We start from the raw sequence: 21,274 nt of genomic DNA on the forward strand, positions 1-21,274 counted from the left end.
GAATGTTAAAATCGCGCAGGATAGAAGCGAATCTTTCCGTGGAGATCGAGAAGGCACTGACGGCTTGCACGTCCAGGCCCCTCTGTAATCCTGAGTATCGCAAGCTGGGTGATGGTGTGATCGGTGATTGACAGCCTGCCTGGCTTGCGTGTTTTTCCTCCAGCTTCTTAGTACCTTGAGGTAGTGATGTCAGTCACGGAAAACCATTTTCTTTCATCATCCCTTCTCCTATATCCCTCTTCCTCTCTGTGCCCACCCTTGGATCTATTAGCTACCAGCTCCCGTGCTAGGTCCTTGGATATCTGCCATCTTATTTTTCCAAGCCCTGCTAAGGGATGGAATTGCCTGTGGCTGTTACCCTGTGGTGGAGGCTCACTGCTTCAGTAAGCCAACTGCAGAAACAGAAGCCCCCAAGATCTCTGTGGCTGTGCACAATACACATCTGTCTCTCCCTCCTGTAATGCCTCTGGGCATTCTGTGGGACACCTTTGGCTTGGTGATTCCAGAATGTAGGTTCCTGCCAGCTGTGGCTCCTCCATCCCCTGGGGCCTCAGAGCCTTCTGCATTTGGCAGGTGGCAGCAGGGAGAGAAACCTAGAAGAATGGGTGGCAGGTATTAACAAGAAACTGCGAGCTTCACGAGTTACTGGCTAGAACCCGGTCACATGGCTGCCTCTCATTGCAAAGGAGTCTGGGAAATGTAATCCCGCTGTGTGCCCAGGAAGAAAAGGGGGGTGGATGGGTGAACAGCTGGCCCTCTTTGCCTCAAGCACTCAGCAGTTGGGAGACTCCTCCAAGGCCACATAAGAAGTGAGAGCGTCCGTGCTTTATCTCCTGTGCCCTCCTTGGTTGAGAGTCATGTGCCCTGGCCATTACTTCCAATGTGGGGGTTCCAGGAACACAGACAGAAAGAGGACATGAGTGCAGCAAGGTCCGTCGCAGCCCAGCTGATGGGGGGTGATGCTGGAGCCATGACAGGAGCCTCCTCACAGCACCAGCTCCATCCGTGTTTGGGCTCCAGCCGCTGCCGTATGCAGTGGAGCTTACCTGCCCTTGGCACCACCAGGCCCGCTTGCTTGCCTTTCGGCACCAGAGGCAAGTGAGGGGACAGGAAGGTCGGCATTCTTGCTTCTGCAGTCATTCCTCCCTGCATGGGAGTGAGAGCAGCAAAAGGCCATTACATGCCACCAAGCACCCAGATGTATTCTGCCCTTACTCCTTCCTCGTCTCTCGCCCCTGCCTGTTCTCCAGACAAAACCTGCTACAACCCCCTGTTCAACTCTGAGGACATGCAGGAGATCACGCAGCACTTTGCCGTCTGCCACGTGGATGCCCCTGGCCAGCAGGACGGCGCTGCCTCTTTCCCTGTGGGGTAAGACCTAGAACCCCGTGCCCCCAAAGGGGCACAGAAAAGCTGAGCAGAGGGTGGGGGAGGTGTTACACTGGGTCTCTGTTTTATGGCGGTAAGGTATATATAACCCCAGATGTACGCTTGGAACCATTCTCGAGCCTGGAGTTCAGTAGTGTCACGTGCGTTCACACTGTAGTGCAGCCGTCCCCACTGCCTGTCGCCAGGACTTTTTCAGCCTCCTAAACTGAAACACTGTCCCTGCTAAGCACTAACTCCTTGCCCCCAACTGCCCCGACCCCCACTCTCACCCACCCAGGGAGCTAGCTTTTTAATAGGTGCGCATGACAGGCACACGATTGAGTGGAGAAGACTTTCACAAGAAAAACAGTATGGGAAGTTCTAGAAAGGTGGGAAGAAAAAGAGAGGGAACAATAGGAAATAATCTTGATGAAGTACTTCCTGTGGTCCAGGCTTAGGTTATTTTTTTCTTTTTCTTTCTTTTTTTTTTTTTTTTGAAGATTTTTTCAATTTATTTGACAGAGAGAGATCACAAGTAGGCAGAGAGGCAGGCAGAGAGAGAGAGGGAGGGAAGCTGTCTCCCTGCTGAGCAGAGAGCCCGATGCAGGACTCGATCTCAGGACCCTAAGATCATGACCTGAGCCAAAGGCAGCGGCTTAACCCACTGAGCCACTCAGGCGCCCTCTTTTTTCTTTTTTAAGATTTATTTGAGAGAGAGAAAAAGAGTGCCCAAGGGCAGGGGAAGGGGCAGAGGGAGAGGGAGAGACAATCCCAAGCAGACTCCCAGCTAGCAGGGAGCCCAATACGGGCTCAGTCCCATGATCTGAGATCATGAACTGAGCTGAGATCAAGAGTCAGATGCTTAAATTAACCTACTGAGCCACCCTGGTGCCCCCACCCCCCAGGTTGGTTTTTATTCATACGGGTCACTTGCACTTAGTCCTGTGGCTAGGATATATGTGCCTGGTGTTACAGTTCCATTTCCTGGATGAAGAAACTAAGGAGTGAAAAGGCTAAGTACCTTGCTCAGAGTCCTGCAGCTCATTTAACTGGGGGAATCGGAGACTCTGCTGACTTGAAGGATCATGTTCTTTTTAGAACTTCAGGGTCTCTTGTCCCAGGGATTTAGCTGCCTGTTTCTCCCCAGTGTGCAGCCAGCATGGGCTTCTGGTTTCTGCTGCGAGGCTGAGGTTTCCTGAGTGCCCGGGACCATCAGTGGCCCCTGGAGGGAGGCAGACCTCTTGGAGGCTGTCATTAAACCGGGGTGCAGCAGGCTCAGGGGTTTCAAGTCTCCCAGAAGGGGCCTCTTGACATTCACAGGTAGCTTCCTCTCCGCTCTTCTCTTTTCTAATTGGTGTTCAGAATTATCCTTAATAATGAACCTTTGTCAGAGACCGGGAAGGACACCGGCACATGGGGCCACGACCAAAAATGAAAAGCTTCCTAATACCCTGGGACCCTGTTATCTCTTCACTAGCAGATGAAGCCATAGGTCTGTCAGCAAATCCATCCTAGTTGGGAGCCAGTGTTTGAAAGACTTGCGGTAACACAGTGGCTCTTAGCTCCCCATAGGAGGATTAAAAAAAAAAAAGTCCTGAGCATTGAGCCCCACCCTGGGGAGTTTTTATTAAGCTGACCTGGAGGCCAAGGTTCAGGGTGTTTGCCCCCCATCCCCCGGGTCAGCAGGTGATCTTAGTGTGTGGCTGGTGGCAGCCACGGCCTCAACAGGCCCTGCCGTATTTCTGCCTTCTGTAGTTGGGGGTCTCCTGTACCCTCTGGGGTATGTTCCCTCTGTCCCGAGGCAGAGGCAGCAAAGCAGGGTTGGGGACCCCAGCTCTGGAGTCAGCTTCCTACATATGGGGGGGGTGCTTGTGTAGAATCCCTTTGCCTCCTGACTCTGCATCCAACCCCAGGAACAGCAAGGAAAGAAGCCGTTGGGTAAGTGGCTTCCCCAGAATCCCCTTTTAGGGACTGCTGGCTGTAAACTGAGCCATGGCCATTTCAGAAGGAAACTGGCCCCATTTATGTGTAGACAAACCAGCCAGGCTCTTTCTGGCTCTTTCCAGAGCTTTTACACCTGCTGGGTTTCCCTCCTGGAATATGTTTCCTCTACTCTACACTCCTCAAACCCCAATGCCTCTTTCAGTGTCACTTCTTCCAAGAAGCCCTCCCTAACCACCTGATCCAAAAGAACAGGGATCCCTGTCTGAACACCCCCACCTCCCTCACTGTTACATCCTTTGTCATTACACTCCCTTGTTTCGCCTGGCCCCTGTGTGGGACTGGGGTTTTGTGCTCATGTGGTCTCCCTGGGGAAGAGTGAGCACCTGTAATTCCTTTGTGGAAGGGCCTCCTCCCGGAGTCTTCCTCCCGGAGACCAGCCCTGTGGGATGCCTCCTAGTCCAGGATGCTCCTGTGCCTCCCCGATACTGTGGCCTATCTGCTGGTCTCGGGCGGAGTTTTTCGGGCTCCTCCAGAGACCCGTCCAGAGACTCATGGGATGTCCGAGGAGCTGGTCCTGAACAGCGAGCCGTGTGCATCTTCTGATAAAAAGGGCCCGGCTTGCTCATGGCACCCAAGGCCTTGGGAAAAGGGGTGATGGAGTTCTTCCAGGCAAGTCGGGAAAGAAAACATGCAGGAATTCTGGCTAGGGTTGTTGGCTCTTGCAGGGGCAGAGCTTTAGTTTTTCTGGAGATCCAGGGAGGTGAGCACACACGGTGTGAGCAGGCAGAGGGAACAGCTTATGTGAAGGCCAGGAAGAGAGCAGGCGTGGAAATGCTCCACGAGACACTGGGGGCAGCACTGGTGGGAAGTGGCTCCTCACTGTGCAGGGGGTTGGCATGGGTATGCCCATGGGAAAGGGGGGCACAGAGGGAACAAGAAGCCTCGTGTGGGCCTGGCCTAAGGACTTGGTGACAGGCAATGGTGGTTCCCTGCACTCTGGGAAGGGGAAGCATCCGCCGTAATACGTAGGCTTAGGACAGCCTGCAGACTCCACACTCAGGCAGGAACCATGGTTCCAGAAAATGGGTGAATCGAGGCATCCCAGTGCTTTCAGATCCTGCTGGGTGTTCCGTCTCCCAAAGCCCACTGTGTCTAGCTCATCCACATGGCCTGCTTCTCTGTGCTCTCTCCAAGTTCCAGAGCATCTCTCGGGGTCAGGGGGGAGAAGGGAGGAACTTCCCCATGGCCAGGAATGTTCTAGGGAGAGCTGCTGGCAGGCCGCCTTCTGGGAGGTGAGTGAGAAATCCCAGAGCCCACGGGAGATGCCAAAAGGCCAGCCTTGCTGTGAAGCCGAGTGGCTTATTCCAGCTTCACTGCTATTTATAATCTGTATACCGGGGGAAATCACGGGAACCTCACAGGGTTGCCGTAAGTATCAGATGAGCTGCTAAGCCTCCTCTGATGCTTGCTGTGGGACCTGGAGCCTAGGAAGCAATCGTTCAAGGGTCAGTTTACAAACGGGGAGGGAGGATTGGGGTGGGGCGCGGCCTCGAGCCGGGACTGAGGCTGGTGCGTGTGGCTCGATGCCGGGACGGAGGGTGCAGGGGACTGAACAGGGGGCTGAGTGGGGGCTCGGACAGGAGTCCTGCCCTTCAGTCCTGTTCCTGCTTGAATGGTTCATTTCCGCCGGGGTCCAGGCCCCCACTAATGGCCTCTGCATGGCTTCTCCCAAGGTACATGTATCCCTCCATGGACCAGCTGGCCGAAATGCTTCCTGGAGTGCTCCACCAGTTTGGGTAAGAACGAGGGATCGATGGCCCCAGCAGCCTGCAGAGAAAGGTGGCTTCTAGCCTCTGTCTATCCTTTGGCTTTGATCTGGCCTGGCCACTGAAATGTAGGGTGAATGGTCAGGAAAGAAAGGAGCTGTCACACCATCTCGACTCCATGGTCTGCCTCTCTCCCGCTGGGCTTTTCTCCATGAGCAAATCCATCACCTAAAGCCCGCCTCCCCCCCATCCTTTCCCTGCCCCCTCTTCTTTCATTGCTCTTCCTTATTGATGGAATGTTCTGGAAGAGGGTGGCCTGCCTTCCATTTCTCCCTCCATGCCCTATTTCTGAAGTGCTCATTTGCCTTTTACTTGAGCCTTTTGTGTGAGGATCATACCTCAGAGTTCTTGGCCAATTTATTTTCCTTCCTAGTTTCAGAGTCTAAAATAAAGCTTAAGAGGGGAAGAAGTGGTGCCGTAATGGGCCTTCCCATAAATGTCAGGCAGTCTCTCAGAGCCTGCCTGAGAAAAGGGATGAGTCTCTCCCAAGGTCACGGTGTTCTGTCAAGCCGTAAAGCATGATGCATGTCGGGTCCTTGAGGCAGCGTGTTCTGGCTTGCCAGCCACACTCCGCCATGAGCGGGACAGACGCTGGGGGCGGTGGTGTTCCTTAGGGGCCAGGAGTGGGAGAGGTTTTAAGAGGGTCATTAGGGCTCCCATTGCTCATCCTTGTGTGACATGCCTTTTTATTTCTGCTTGCAGGCTGAAAAGCATTATTGGCATGGGAACGGGAGCAGGTGCTTACATCCTCACTCGCTTTGCTGTGAGTTCTTGGGCATTTTTTTTAAAAAAATGTGTTAAATGCAACTGAGTCAGGATTAAGGAAAATAACTGGAAAAGCATCAAAAATCCCAGAATGAAGAGAGAAATGACCCATAATTTAAGTCTGAAGGAAGAACCGCAGTTCACACGGTGGTGTGTGGTCCAGAGTCATGTGTGCGCACACGCGTGCAAGTGTACTCATATACGTGCTGACAACCTTGCCTTTCCTACCGCAGACAGACTGACTCTTTGATCACTGGTTTTGCTCACTTCTTGGTTGGTTGTGGGAGGTCCTCATGTCACCATATCTTCTGCTGCTTCATGAAAACCCCACAGCTTCCGGATTCTGACTGATTCTCCACTAGAATCAGAGACACATAGGTTCACGTGACTGTGGGTCCAAGCCAGGTGCACCTGGAGCCCCTGTGTCCTTACCGAGCAGCTGCTTAAAAATGCAGCAGTGCTCGTTTGATGAATAGACTTGAAGGTATTCCGACTGCATGTCATTTGCGGGACGTTGTCAGAACTCAGAAATGCTGGTATGAATTAAAAAAAAAAAAACAAAAACAGAAAAACCCAGAACCCTGACGGACGAAGCTCTGGGCTGATAAAGGAAGATCCGTGTTCGATATGAGATGGACACAGATATGTCTTCCAGGAGTGGTTGCTAAGGAGCCATGACATGCCCTTCCTGACCTTGAAACTGGTGCTCTGGTAGACCCATCTGGCAGCTGGGGGTGCAGGAAGGGGAAGTGATTTGCCCAAGGCAGGTGTGCCAAGCGCACACACGTCTCCTTCCCCTGCTTCCCCGCCCCACTGTCTCGGGCTCAGTCCTGTGTCTGTTGAACTGGAGCCTCCGTTTGGCATGGGAGGTGGGGCTGAAGGGTCTTGAGGGCAGCAGACTGCTCTGGGGATGCACATGGGCCCTTTTCTGGTACTTTTCTCCATTTTCTACTTCACCTTGGAAGTGCATGGTATCTGAGATCACGGCATTGCCACTCACCTTATGTCTTGAATTGCAGCTGAACAACCCCGAGATGGTGGAGGGACTCGTCCTTATCAACGTGAACCCTTGTGCAGAAGGCTGGATGGATTGGGCTGCATCCAAGGTGAGGCTGGGGGTCAGGGCCAAGACCAAGGTCACTATCAGGGTCAGGGCTCCAGTCACGGCCAGGGTTAGGGCCAGGGCTATGGTCAGGGCCAGGGTTAGGGTCAGGGCTAGGGTCAGGGCTGGGCCAGGGGCAGGGGCAGGGCCAGGGTCAGGGTCTGGGCCAGGGGCAGGGCCGGGTCAGGGCCAGGGTGAGGGTCTGGGATAGGGTCAGGGTAAGGTCTAGGGTCAGGGTCAAGCAAGTGGAATAGTTGTGCCCACCCAAACCCCTTGCAGCCTCCTACTCCCCACCCCTTTAAAGAAAACAGTTTGCTTTGCTTTGTTTGGGGTAGTAAACATGACCTCAGCCATTTGCCATTCAGAAGATTCCAGTAGGACACTGTGATCTAAACTAGACATCCCATGGGGATGCGAGTCCTCGAGCCAGCTCGGATAAGCATAGCTTGGGTTAAGAAGTGTTTCCTGAGGACCTAACATGTACTGGGCTTCGGTCAAGACACTGGAAATCAAAAGAGGAACAAGACAAAGGCCTCTGATGTCAGGAACCCACATATCATTGATGAAAAAGGAGGGTGTGTTTAGGACCAGCGCCGCTACTCATTTGGTGACGACAATAATTAGCTAGTGTGTCCTGAGTATTTCCCAGGCGCTCTTCGCACTGTCTGACCACATTGAATCCTCCCAGTGACTCCGGGCGGTGGACTTGTTAAAACCAGGTTCTGGAGGAGGAAAGTGAGGCTCAGAAGTGAAGGAAGCTGTCCAAGATCCCACAAAGCTAGACAGTGGGAGAAGTAGTGGCTGAATCCAGATCCCATGGACTCCGTAGTCCTTGGGCCTCACCTCCTGCCTCCTTCCCCGGTCTCATCCAGCAGGTGTGGAACGGCCCCGTGACCCAAGCACTGCAGGCCTGGGAATACAGAGGGGGCAGGACCCATGCCTGCCTGGAGGGGAGGGACGCATGCTATCTTGGGAGGCTCAGCTCTGGCTGGCGTCCTAGCGTTCCTTGTTTATCTTTTAAAAATGATTATTGTGTTTTTCATAAAGGCACCAGTATTTGCCAAGAGAAGAGGTTAGCCGTTCCAATTGAAACAGGACAGAACCTTTCAAGCTGGGGTGATCCTGGCCCTTCATTTTGAAAGTGTGTTTTGGCCAAGTGTTGGGTGGCTGTCGCAGACCAACGTTTGAAGGGGTTGCGCCCCTCCCTGCTACCTCCCACACGTCTTGGCCACTCTGATACTGCATTTTTTTCTGGAACCTTCTGCCAAAATGCCGGAGCCCATCCCTCTGATCTGCGTGATATTCAGAAGCGGAGCACACTCCCTGTTTTTTATTCTATTTTCCAGGAAAGGAAGTGATAGTACCGTCAGCCAGTTTGGCTTCTGGGTAACTGTTTGGAGCCAGACGTGGAGGGCTGGGGACGCTGACCATTGGCCAGAGTAGGGCCTGAGGAATGTCTGTGTGGCTTTAGTATCTGCACCATATCCTTCCTTTCCAACCCCAAGAGGAAAAAGCCCTATATCGGGAGTCGTCTATGATGTGTCAGGCACTGATGTCAGATCCTATGACACGTGTGGTCGCTTCATGTTATCCTCACCTTGACCTTGCGTCTTTGAAGCTCCCGGCACGGCTGCTTAATAGATAAGAGGCTCGAGCTTCAGAGACTCTGCAACCCACCCAGACCCACACAGCACGTGTAGGGCAGGACCCCCAGTCTGAAGAGTCCCCTGGTCTGGAGCTTCTCTATCCTGCCCATCCTTGCCTGACACTGAAATTGGTCAGCACGCATTTATGGAGCTCCTGCTGTATCCTGATCATTTATGGAGCTCCTCTTACGCACCTAGCGTTCATGGGGCTCCTGCTGTATACCTAGCATTTATGGAGCTCCTGCTGTATACCTGGCATTGTGTTGGGGAGAGAGAGAGGGGAGAAAGTTGGCCGTGTCTTTAGTGACCTCCATATATTCCAAGAGATGATACTGGCTCGACGGGGGTAATCTAGAGGATGATACAGGAAGGCTAGTTCAAGGTAAGCAGGTCCTGGGGTAGAGACTAGAAGAGCTTGGTGTGTGTATAGAAGAAAGGGAGGGGGCCCTCCTTGGGAGAACCCAGTGTGCTACAGCACAGGGAAGGCCAGGAGCAGGCTGGGTCTCTGTTCAGCTCCTGTTTTCTGTGCATCTTTGCACTGTGCGTGGGGCCCTGGGAACAAGTGATTGGTGGAGACTCAGGTGCTGCCTTCAGGGAGGGCCCAGGTCTTTCAGGCAACTGGAACAGGTAACCAAGTGCCCATGAGGGGGCTGTCTTCAGACCTAAAAGTGTGGGGGGCGCAGCACTGAAGGCTTTGCTGACCCACCACCGCAAACACCTGTTCTCACCACACCTGTTCTTGCCCTGCCCAGATCTCCGGATGGACCCAAGCCCTTCCAGACATGGTGGTGTCCCACCTCTTTGGGAAGGTGAGTGGCGTGGCCTCACATCCTGTCCTTCATGCCATGCGACTGCGTGCTGCTTGGGCCTTGGGCGCAGAGACCAGCCAGACACAAACCCCTTGAGACCTCTGCTGACGTCCGCCTCGCCCACAGCGCCCGTGACTGCTTTCCAATGAGGTCCCGCTTGCTCTCTTTCTAACATGAGGCTTTTTAAAGGTGCTTTGGTATTAGAAGTATGAAATTTCACCAATGCTGACACATACGCACATTCCCCATAAAGCCACACTGATTGAGATGATGACCATATCCATCACCCCTGAAAGCCCCCCATACCCCTTGCTAATAAGCCTTCCCTCCCTGCCCCTTGGACAGCTTCTGATCTGCTGACCATCGCTGGAGATGAGGTCGTATTTCCTAGAGTTTTACATAAAAGGCACCACCTCGTGCGCTGGGCGCAGTTGCTTTGAGATCCGTCTCTGCAGCTGCTCCCTTGCTTTTCCCGCTTCTGGTAGCTTCAGAATTCTCTGGCTTGTGGCTCAGCCCTCCAGGCTCTGTCTCTGTCTCTGGGGGCCTCTCCGCGTCTGTTTCAGATCTCCCACTGGGAGCGCCTCAGTGGAGCGCCCGACTCTTCGATTTCAGCTCTGGGCATGATCTCGGGGTTGTGAGATCGAGCCCGGCGTCAGGCTCCGCGCTCAGCATGGAGTCTGCCCGCCCCGTGCCCTCTGCTCCTCCCACCGACTCACTCACGCTCTCTCCCTCTGTCTCAAATAAATAAATAAAATCTTAAAAACAACAACAACAACAACAAAACCTCCCTCTGCCTTTCTCTTATAAGGACACTTGTCGTTAGATTTAGGACCTACTGGGATGATCTCGAATGATCTCATATCAGGATCCTTCTCAATGGTATCTACAAAGACTTCTTTTTCAGATAAGTTAGCGGTCACGGTGCCCAGGGGCTTGACATGGATGTGGCCTCTGGGGCTAGCCTGCGGCCCACGGTAGCTGTCTTCCCCTTTGTGCTCCCTTCAGTTTGCGATACGTCTCCTCCACCGGAGTGTGTATCATCTGAGCCTGAGGGGACCATGGGAGAAATTAAAGTCAGTTTCTGTATTTCCTTGCAGGAGGGGGTGTCAAGTGTAGGGTGAGAGTCTGACCTGCTTCTGCCCCACATTACTTGAGGAACCCCCAGGTTGCTATAGTTTGTTGTTTTGTTGTTGTTGTTGTTTTGTTTTGTTTTGTTTTGTTTGTTTTTGTTTTTTGTCTGAACCCGCAGCACAATGTACGATGGTTTTTTTCTTGATTACGTTTCTAACGGCATGTTGGCTTCTTTGTTGCTTCACTGATTGATCATGGACTGTCAGACAATAGCTCGGGCTGGACACGGGGTCCCTTTTGCTCCCTCCCTGTCCTGCCCTGGCGGCCACTGATCACATCAGGCCATTTCGTGGAGCCGTCACATCCGCTCTCTTACAAATGAGAAACAGAGCAAGCTTGTAACTTGTTTGTTTGTCCCAAATCACATTCAGAAAGAAACCAGGGAGAGGGAAAGCTAAGGCTTCTGCAGGTCTCTGGCTCGCCCCCCCACCCCCGGAAGCTGAGAAGGCCCTTCTTTCCAGAAGGTTCACAGGAGTTGCATGCTTTGGTTTTGTGCTTCCAGCATGAAAAACTTCTCAACTCCCCCTTAAAAACATTAACTTCTAAGAGTTGCATCAATTTTTACTCTTTACAAAGGGCTTTTATGTGCACCACCTCTCTTAATCCCACAGCCTGCTGATACAGGGAATAGTCATCCCCCCTTTAATTTTTGAGGGGACTAAGGCTCCAAGAGGTTAAGACACTTGCCCCCAAAAAAGGACAGTGTCAGAGACAAGCTCCAGGTTTGGGAGGACTGACCTCAAATTAAAAAGGCCTGAAGAAGTAAGGAACCCAGAAGAGCGTTTTTTTTTTTTTTTTGTTTGTTTGTTTGTTTGTTTGTTTTTTTAAAGATTTTTATTTATTTATTCGACAGAGAGAGATCACAAGTAGGCAAAGAGGCAGGCAGAGAGAGAGAGTGAGAGGAGGAAGCAGGCTCCCTGCTGAGCAGAGAGCCCGATGTGGGACTCGATCCCAGAACCCTGAGATCATGACCTGAGCCGAAGGCAGAGGCTTAACCCACTGAGCCACCCAGGTGCCCCCGAGAAGAGCTTTCTTTTCCCTTTGTGGGTTTGCATTCCTTCCTGTTATCAGCTGATAGGCAAATCAGACTGCATTTCCTGCAGTCTGTTCAGGCTCCCTGGGAGTTGAATGCATTATGCCTTATTATCTCTGTACCTGCATAACCCGAAGAATGGAGGTACTCGGGAGTGGCCCCGGGGACCTGATCCCAGCAAAGGCTGTCTTCCTCTTTCAATGCAGGAGGAAATGCAGAACAATGTGGAGGTGGTCCACACCTACCGCCAGCACATTGTGAACGACCTGAACCCCAGCAACCTGCATCTGTTCATCAACGCCTACAACAGGTATTAGTCCGCGGCTCGACCACTGAGTGGCCATCAATCGAGTTCCTTTTGTTGGTCTGGAATGTGGCATAAGGCAAAGGGGGCTTATGAAGTCAATAGAGGATCCAGCCCCTGAATTTGAACAGAGATGGCTGGGAGAGGGAGACAGGTGCTTCCCGGAGTTCTGCACTCCAGACGAGGGGGACGCAGGCATGAGGGAGACACGGTCACGCGCACACACCCCCCACCACCGGGGTTTGGAATAAGTGTCCGTGCCCCAGCTGACCCTGCAGAGAGGCCAGGTGTGAGGAGGGTGAAGAGAGTGAGGGGCGGGAACGAGTGGGAGGGAGGAGTCCAGAGAAGCTGCCGGAAGGTGAGTCAAGCCAAGGACGAGGAGCACATCCCTCCAGTCTTTGGCAAGGTGTTAGCCCTCTTCATGATAGTGAGGGGCTGGTCTGGACCTCAGCTAAGGGAGGGGACAGCTCAGGGACACTGGTGTCAGCCAGGTGTTCTGCAAACAGGGAACGCCGTCTGCTGCTCTCCCATTTGGGGGACAGGAAGGAGCCTCGGGACTGTATCTCTCTGCAGTCAGTAGCTTGCTTCATGAAAGGCGCTAGTGTCTAACAAAGTTCAGTGTCCATCTCCTCTACCATCCTCCCAGCATCCCGCCTCTCAGTGCAGGAGGGAGAGGTCCTGCCCCAGTGGGCAACTGAAGACGTGGGACCCTGCAGAGCATTGCTTAAGCCTGAACAATTAGGCTGTTGGCTAAGCAGCAGACCTGCAGAGACCAGAACAAACCTCCAAGTCCCACACACTGCTTTGCCCTCATGGTGCCCCTAGGAATCAAGTAAATCCTCTTAAAAATCCTGGGACACTGTTACCATCACCATTTCCTGCCAAGGAAGCACATGCACAGAGAGGTTCAGCATTCTGCCCAAAGTCACACAGCGAGGACGTGGAAGGGTGTGATTTAAATCCAGTCTCTCTGGCTCCAGGCCATGCTCTGGAAAAGGGTGTCTGCTGGTAGGAGCCCTCAGGAGGCGAGAGGCTGGATAGACGTCTGCAGGGGTGAGCCATGGGGCTGGCCGGGCCCATGCTGGGCAGGAGGCGGCACAGTAGGAAACCGTGGGAGGCTTTGAAATGCAGGAGGGAAAGGATCAGGTCTGCAGTGTAAAAGAGATTATGTAGAGGACTCGGGTTGGGGACAAGGAGGTGGGTGCCATGGGAAATGAGTGAGTCCTGCTGTCCCTAAAACCATTAACATCGGCCCTGAGAGGCTGTGCTGGCCCGGAGAGCCATGCGGGTTGGGACACGAGTGTTTTGCCAGGACAGCCAGTGGCAGGGCCTCCTGGGATTAGGGAGATGGGAGGGGCTGTCCAGGTAACGATGTAACCATGCGTTTGTCGTCTGCAGCCGGCGGGACCTGGAGATTGAGCGGCCGATGCCGGGAACCCACACAGTCACCCTGCAGTGAGTGGCCTTTCTCCCCCTCGCCGTCTTGTCGTCTTGCTCAGCCCCTGGCAGGGCCGTCCTTCTGTGTTTGGCAGGGGTGGCGCTCTGTGCCAGGACATCCATCAGTGGCGCGCCCTGGGTGTGTGCTTCGCAGGAGGCAGGCCTGGCCCAGTCTCTCTCGCCTACTTGATGTGCAGGGGTTCAGTTCCTGGGGGTGTCCCTGCGACTTGGGTGGGAGCCTAGGGTCTCAGAGAAAGAGTGATGCATGTACTTTGGATAAAACGTACTAAGTACCTGCTCTATGTTGAATATTGCATTAGGCTTTGCTTTCACAGAACCTGGAGATGACTAAGACATGAGTCCCACCTTGAAGTACCCTATAAGCTAGTCATGGGTACAGCGGACTGCATTCTGCCAGTATCCTCTGTTGTAGTTCTGTCAGTGAGCCATGTTATTTGACACCTGAACTTGGCACATGCCATTCCCTTTGTCGGGCATGTCCACGTGGTCTCTGGTCTTGATTGTTGGCAGAGCCCTACTCCTCCTTCCTTGAGGAGAGGATGCTTGAGACTAAAACATCAGGGCCCAGAAATTCTCTGGCTGAAATTCATACTAAGGTGTAAATGACTATCATCTCAGTTTATCTTAAAACAAAGCAGAGGATGGAAGGAGAAGAAAGTTTGAAGAGCAAAGGGTACTGGGGAGACCAAAACAAATATTTTTAGAATTCTGGTCTCAGCCTGGGAGGCCTGGGAGCATATGAATCTTTAATAAGTAAACTTTGTGTTAACTCGCTCTTCTCTCTCTGTTCCCAGGTGTCCTGCTTTGTTGGTGGTTGGGGACAACTCTCCTGCTGTGGATGCTGTGGTATGTAGGAATCGTCCACTTGTTTCTGTGCTTAATTCGACAGTCCCAATCTGGTTGGCCTTTGGGCAGAGGGCCCCAACATCAGCCTCTACCCCTGGTGACTGCCAGCCCTGTTTGCTTGGCACCGGGTCCTCTGTCTTTTATTTCCAGGCCCAACACCTGCTGTTCCACCTCCCATTGGTCTGTTTAGATGGGCATGTTTGCTGCTTGGCTTCCCGGCCAACAGACTCTCCTCTCGTTCGGGAATCTGGTAGAGTTTCCAGACGTGCTTGGTGCCTAATTTTCTGGCAGGGCAGAGAGGGCCTTGGGGAGTGGCGTTTAGACCAGGCTTTCTGACTCATTCCATCCCTTAATTCCCACCTGGGATGTTGGGGAGGCAAAGCGCAGACTTGACCCTCTCATAGCCCCACAGCTGGAGACAGAGAACCTTAGGGGTTACTGAGCAGAGTGCTAGCATGGTGACACACCTTGTGGCTACAGAGTGGGACTTGCAAAGGGCCATGAGTTTCCTGTGATCTGACCCAACAGGCGTAATCATAGGATATATCAGTGCAGAGATATTGTTCATATGAAGGGAGATGATAATCTTACTGTAGGGCACTTGGAACATCACAGGTTACATGTGGGTATTTTGTCCAGTTTGGATGTGCTTCTGAGATAGTCATTGACAAATTAAAGCTAGTGGGTGTTAATCTCGTATGAAGACTGGTTGTCAGGACTGCAGATGTTGATCCGCTTGTAGAACCTCTGGCAGCACTGGGTTAAGTAAGCCCATTCATGCAGCAGCTGTTTCTGGAGCGTCTGCTGGATTTTAGCTCATCGTTGTAACAATCCTTCGAAAAAAGATTACCCCCATTTTATGGATAAAGAAACGGAGGCTCAAAGAAATTAAGTAACTTGTCAAAGGTCGCTAGTAATGACGGAGCTGGAACGTCGGTTACGTCGCTTCATCTTGAAGCTCACATTCTTGCCTCCATGCTAGTGGGAAGACGAGTTGCCACTCTGGGGGCAGCGAAGGGGGAAGGCTGATGACCTTGGCTGTGGGTGGGAAATTAACAGATCTCTTCTCCCTTTTCCTGGTCCAGGTGGAGTGCAACTCGAAATTGGATCCAACAAAGACTACTCTCCTGAAGGTACAGGCAGAAGGATGCGAGTTTGCCTTTGTTTCTTTCTCAGAAACCCCTAGCTCGCTGCAGAATGGAGTAGTGCCTAATTGAGGCACAGCTGGGGGAAGAGACCGTTTGAAATAATTATTTAATGTGTGTGTTCGTGAACATCTATCTGTTGTGCCCGTGGCTGGACACCCTAGGCTGCAGAGATGAAAGGAACTGTCTAGACCCCTGGGGGGAGCCCTAGAGTCTGTGGGCTCCTGGCCTTGGTTCTCCAATGAAGGATGGACTAGGATTTGTGCAAGCAGGGGCTCTCCTAAGTGTTGGGCTGGATGTTCCTCCAAGAGGGGCTCTGCCATGGGAGGGCAGGACTTTGGCAGCTTCTCTGGGTACTTGAGGTGCTCGCTGTCCCTGAGGCCAGATGGAGGGTCTGTGCCCTCCCTGACTCCCAGTCCAGCCACCATATTGTTTGTGACTTGCGTAAAGGCACCACACAAGATGAGGACCCTTTCTGGTTGTACCTCCAGGAGGGCAGGCAACCCAGGTAGGGCCTGCGTGGAATGAGCTGAGGGTCTGTGGAGGACTGTGCCTTCAGTGGCCTTGTGAAAGGCACTGGGAGGCGTCTGATACTGAGGAGGGGACCTGGTCCCCGGAGCCGGCTCTTCACATACATTTCCTTTCTTTCTTTCTTTCTTTCAAAAGATTTTATTTATTTATTTGACAGAGAGTGAGATCACAAGTAGGCAGAGATGCAGGCAGAGAGTTGGGGGGAAGCAGGCTTCCTGCTGAGCAGAGAGCCCGATGTGGGGCTCGATCCCATGACCCTGAGATAATGAACTGAGCCGAAGGCAGAGGCTTAACCCACTGAGCCACCCAGGTGCCCTGACTTCACATACATTTTCTATCAAGATTCCTTCACGGGAAATAACAGGTGAAGATGTGGGGCTTTGGGCCCCGGGGGGCTGCTGATCAGCACCAGGAGGCCCGTTGACTTTCCTAACTGTCCCAGCAAACTGTGTCTGGATTCTGGCAGCACTGGGGCCGCTATCCCAGGAGAAAGACAGAGAGGTCACAGTTACTGCTGATAGGGAGAGGAGGATGGAGCATTCGAGAAGGGGTTTAGTCTCCTCGTCTCCATTATAAGCAACCAGATCAGGGGAAGGGGGGTGCGGTGCTGAAAGTCACAGGAGTCTGTTCTCTTGCTGCCTTGCGGTCAAGAAGCTGCAAGTCCCAAGTCCAGGTGTGGGCAGGGCCACGGCCCCTTCGAGGGCTCTAGGGAGGCCCCTTTCATGTTCTTCCCTTTTGTGGCCGTTGCCGACAGGCCTCAGTTTCCCTGCTGGCAGCCGCATTCCTCCTGTCTCTGCCTCCATGCCGCCCAACCTTCTCTCTGGGCAGCCCTGTGTCTAGATTTCCCTCTGGTTTTAAGGACACCCCCAGTCACTGGATTTCGGGTCCACCTTCCTCCAGTACGACCTCATCTTAGCTCAGCACATCTGTGGAGGGAAGGTGACAACCTATGAGCAGGGGCGGATTTGGCCGCGATGAGGATCTGAGTCCAGACAGCCTGGCCCCTGGGGTCGGTTCTGGTGTCCTGTCGCTGCATGGGTGCCCCCAGATACCCCAGTTAGCCTGACCCTGAGGCGAGACGCTGGGCCTTGGCCTGGCCCAGTGCCAGCTGCCGTCCCGGTCCCTCACCAGGCCTGCCGGTCCCGTGTCTCTCCTAGCCGTCCTCACCCCGTCCCCCCTGCTGTCCCCACCTGCTGCCCCAGTCTCCCGAGCCCTGGGTCTCTGGGTCATGGTCTCACGTGCCTGGTGGTTTGATGATTCCGTAGAAACTTTGGAAGCTGTGGTGTTTGTGCTGGTATAGCCAGTGGGGAGACTGAGGCCGGCCTTCCCAGGTGGAGCAGTTTCTGTCTAAGGGAACGTTCAGAACGTTCGACGAGAATGTGTGTGTGCGGGGCCTCCCACACGGAGGCTTTCTGGTCAGATGGACCCTGGCCTCAGGCCTGCTGGTTCCTCGAGCTCTCTCAGGCCCACCATGTGCCTCTGCTGTGGGATGTTCGCACCTTCGGTTCTCAGGGAACTGGGGGAAATATCCAGGGGCCAGCAGGGTATCTGGCATCTCAGTCAAGAAGACACAGATCCATGCCGAGATGGACAGAAACGAGCAGCCCTGGTGGGTGGGGGTGGGTGTCTCTCCACCCGTCAGGTGCCCAGTGTCAGCTGAACGAGGCCAGACCGGGCCGGGCGGTGGCAGGCGGGTCCCCTGGGGAGGGAGGCCTCTGCCGTGGTGTTTGGCACTGACCAGCTTCCCTCTCTCCTAGATGGCGGATTGCGGTGGCCTCCCACAGATCTCCCAGGTGAGTCCCACCTGTCCCGTGGGTGCCTCTGTGTCCTGTTAGCACCCATTCCCCCACTGTCTGCTTGTCCCCCAACTCACTGTGACATCTGACGACACCACGGACATGTCACTGTATACAGAAATTGCTTGAGCATCCTAGGAACCCCAGCGGGGTGGATGACGCTGGGGTTTATGAGGGGAGGGGGTTTGATGCACGGACACGGCTTGACACCTGCAGACCCAAGTCGAACTGTGTCTGGGGTTCGCCCTCAGAGACCACAGGATTCTGCCGGAGCTCAAGGCCAAGCAGAGCGGGGCAGTGGGGAGATGAAGGATGAAGCCAAAGTGTGTGTGTGTGTGTGTGTGTGTGTGTGTGTGTGTGTGTACACATGTATGACTGTGCCTGTGAACACGTGCATGTGTCTGAGCACGCCTGTGAGTGCGCATGTGAACACATACGTGTGTGCACGTGTGTGTGCATGTGCGTACAGACGTCAGTGCAGTGTGTTTGCTGCCCAACCACTCATCCCTCCCATCCCCCATCCGTAAATAACCCCACTGACCTAACCAGGGAAGGAACTTCGGAATCTCTGTCCTTGAGTTTTCATCATCATAGTTTTCTTCTCTATCCTAACATGGAACATGATGTGAATCGTGGGTCGCCGTTGCCACCAAACTGTGGGAATGGACGGAATGATGCCTGTTCTGTCTTCTGTTCCCTGCCCTCCTGAAAGGGACTTCATGGCTTCTGCAATCCAGCACCTTCTTGATGAGCAGCACTAGAATCTGGATCTTTTTCTAGAGACACGTATCCTCCCTCCCCCTGGGCCCCCACCGTGGGAGCCTCTTGTGGCAATGAGCCTGCATGCAGGGTCCGTCTCACCGGCCAGGGTGTAGGGAGAGACAGGGAAGAGGGCACCGAGCACCAGAGGGTTAAGACCACGTCCCCCTAGGTCTTCCTACTGACTCTCCCTGGCAGGTGCCCTGAGGGCCGCCTTATCCACGAGCCCGTTATCCGAGCAATGATGTCAGGCTGGGGAGATCAGACAAAACAGATTTTCAGAGGAAAAAAGGGCTATGTGCCCTCCTCAGTAACGAACCAGGACCTGAAATGTGTATTTTATGAGTTTGAGGTTTTTTTTTTTTTTAAATCAATGCTATTTAGTACTTCTAATTTTCTAGTTGCAAAGTAATACATGTTCATCAATGAAAAAGATACAGGTGAATAAAAGAATAGTAAAAAACCCACATCCGTAGTTCCCCAACTTCAGGTTAACGTTGTTACAAACTTTAAAGTTATTTACTTCTAGTCTTCCTTCTCTATATACTTGTGTACATTTTAATTTTTGTTACTTTAAGCAAGATTAGGATCATATCGTGTATCTATTTTTTACTAGTCCACATAACTTGACATCTCCAAGCTCTCTCTTCCTTTGGTTAAAAATGCTTTGTACCTTGTTTTTAATGGCAGGACAGAATGCCTTCACACAGATAACCTGTAATAGGTTTTCTTGACGCACTACTGCTGGACACTTACAGGTAGTTTCCAGTTTCTCACTGTTCATTGTGGGGCTCTGGAGAGCCTCTCAGTGGGGGAAGGATCAGCTCTTGGTTAATTTCACGCGGCCCTGCCAGTTTCAAGGACTGTGTGATGGAAAAGGGAGAGTCTTGGCTCTGAGTCCCCAGGGAGTGGGCGATGGCTGACAGGTCCATCTGGGGGCAGAACAATCTTGGTACTAGCCAGAGCTGTCCCAACAGAGAATGGTCTTCTGTCTGGGGTCATGGGGTATTTCGCTGAGGGCTCTGAAGAGGAGACCCCCGAGAAGCAGATTTCTGGAACAGGTGCATCCTGGGCTTGACTCGTTTCTCTGCATTGTCTCTCAACTGCAGCCACTCTCTCCAGAACTCTGCACAGAAGTGCAGGCACAAGTGGCTTTTGGTAGCTCGACTAGCCTCTTGGCAGTGGCTCCCTCCGCTCCCACTAGGAAAGTACAAAATCCTTGTAGTGTTTCATCTGCTGTTGTGTTACGCCTCATTACAGCTGGGAGAAACCAGAGGAGGGTGGGCTGGTCCCGCCTCCAGAGGGAACAGATGGGCTCCCCGCCATAGAGCCTGCTTAGACAGAAGCAGGGGTTAATACCTGCACGCGAGTGGTGCATCCTCCAGCATCCAGCTCGCTGCTGGACTTCTAGTGAAGCAGTATTTCTCCAGGACCCACGGTCCTCAGGCTGGCTCGGGGAGAGGGGCCCCAGGGTTCCTTCGATCTGCCCTCCCTTCCTCCCTCCCCCTGTCGCTGCCCCCTTCCCCTTCTTCCTTGTCTGTATTGGAAATGAAAACAGCTCCAATCCTGACCATAATGGAAACACGTTGTCAAAGCCTGGCAGGGGCTGAACCAGCCCAGTTTCCGGGAGACCAGTCCAGGGAGACCCTGTTTACTGTCCTTCCTCTTCCTCCTGCCCTTACGAGAATTGGGGGTGTGTTTCCAGGGGGCATCCCCATCCCTCATTCCATTTGCAAGGCCTCAGAGGTGAGAAGAACAGGTGTGTGTTGCAGTGTCACGGAAGGGGAAGGGAGGCTGAAGAATTGTTCTGTGCTGGGCTCCGATGACAACTCCTGTCACTTACTGTTGTCGCACAAACCCCAGACGGCAGCTTGAACACAGCCTCTCCCTTATTTATTGATTGATTATTTTTTTAAAAGATTTTGTTTATTTGAGAGAAAGCGAAAGCGAGAGAGATTACAGAGGCAGAGGGAGAAGCCGACTCACTGCTGAGCAGAGAGCTTGATGCGGAATTCGATGCCAGGACCCTGAGATCATGACCTGAGCTCAAGGCAGACGCTCAACCGACTGAGCCACCCAGCCCCCCTACAGCCTCTCCTTTAAATGTCACATGGCTGTTTGTAGAATAGTGGCAGGCATTGGTGGGGGTGGGCAGGAACACTGCGACTGCCGATGACTTCTCACTGGGGCGGAAAGAAACTGAGGAGCGCAGACCCGGGACATCGCTTGGGATAGTTGGCGGTTAATGGGACTGTGGGTATGGCCTTGAGAACATGTCACCTCCCAGTTCAGATGAATTTAAATTTGGAGAGATTAATTGATGGAACTGGGTAGGTTCTCAGTATTCCGAACTCATTTCACTTAAAGTCGCTCATAGATTCGGTTAGTTGGTTTACCTAACTGTCCATCATCCATCCATCCATTCATCCATCGATTCCTCTTCTGTTTTTAATCTCTTTGCATCCATCCTTTCTTTTCATCCATCTGTCGATCCTCCTTACTTCTATCCATCCGTCTTTATTTTTATCTACCTGTCCACCATCCTTCCAGCCAGCCAGCCAGCCAGCCTTCTCTTGAAGCAGAGAGTGAATTGCCTTGAAAGCATGGAGTTCAGAAAGCCCCATATGAATCTGTAGGACCACGCATGAATTGACTGTAAGACCGTGGATGGATTATTTACCGCTCCATGACTGTTGAGCAATGAAACATGCATGGAAATGGCACCAACTTCAGAAAGTTATTGTCAAAAGAAGATGGACTGCTTCCGGCTGTTAGTGCTGTTACATTCCAGATGCTGAGTTGGACACATCA

The 21,274-nt window shown here is 52.9% G+C and overlaps 1 protein-coding gene across 1 annotated transcript in view; it reads left to right on the plus strand.

Annotated features, from left to right (window-relative positions):
* NDRG1 (N-myc downstream regulated 1) overlaps positions 1-21,274 on the plus strand; it is a 53,621-nt gene that overhangs the window by 26,825 nt on the left and 5,522 nt on the right. Inside the window, exons 5-14 of the mRNA XM_059165568.1 lie at positions 1,251-1,371; positions 5,046-5,108; positions 5,841-5,901; positions 6,923-7,009; positions 9,404-9,460; positions 11,831-11,934; positions 13,327-13,383; positions 14,181-14,232; positions 15,318-15,365; positions 17,666-17,701. Coding sequence (XP_059021551.1) covers positions 1,251-1,371; positions 5,046-5,108; positions 5,841-5,901; positions 6,923-7,009; positions 9,404-9,460; positions 11,831-11,934; positions 13,327-13,383; positions 14,181-14,232; positions 15,318-15,365; positions 17,666-17,701 — 686 coding nt within the window. The remainder of the gene's footprint in view (positions 1-1,250; positions 1,372-5,045; positions 5,109-5,840; positions 5,902-6,922; positions 7,010-9,403; positions 9,461-11,830; positions 11,935-13,326; positions 13,384-14,180; positions 14,233-15,317; positions 15,366-17,665; positions 17,702-21,274) is intronic.

This window comes from Mustela lutreola, chromosome 3 (assembly GCF_030435805.1).
Source record: "Mustela lutreola isolate mMusLut2 chromosome 3, mMusLut2.pri, whole genome shotgun sequence".
Taxonomy (NCBI): Eukaryota; Metazoa; Chordata; class Mammalia; order Carnivora; family Mustelidae; genus Mustela; species Mustela lutreola.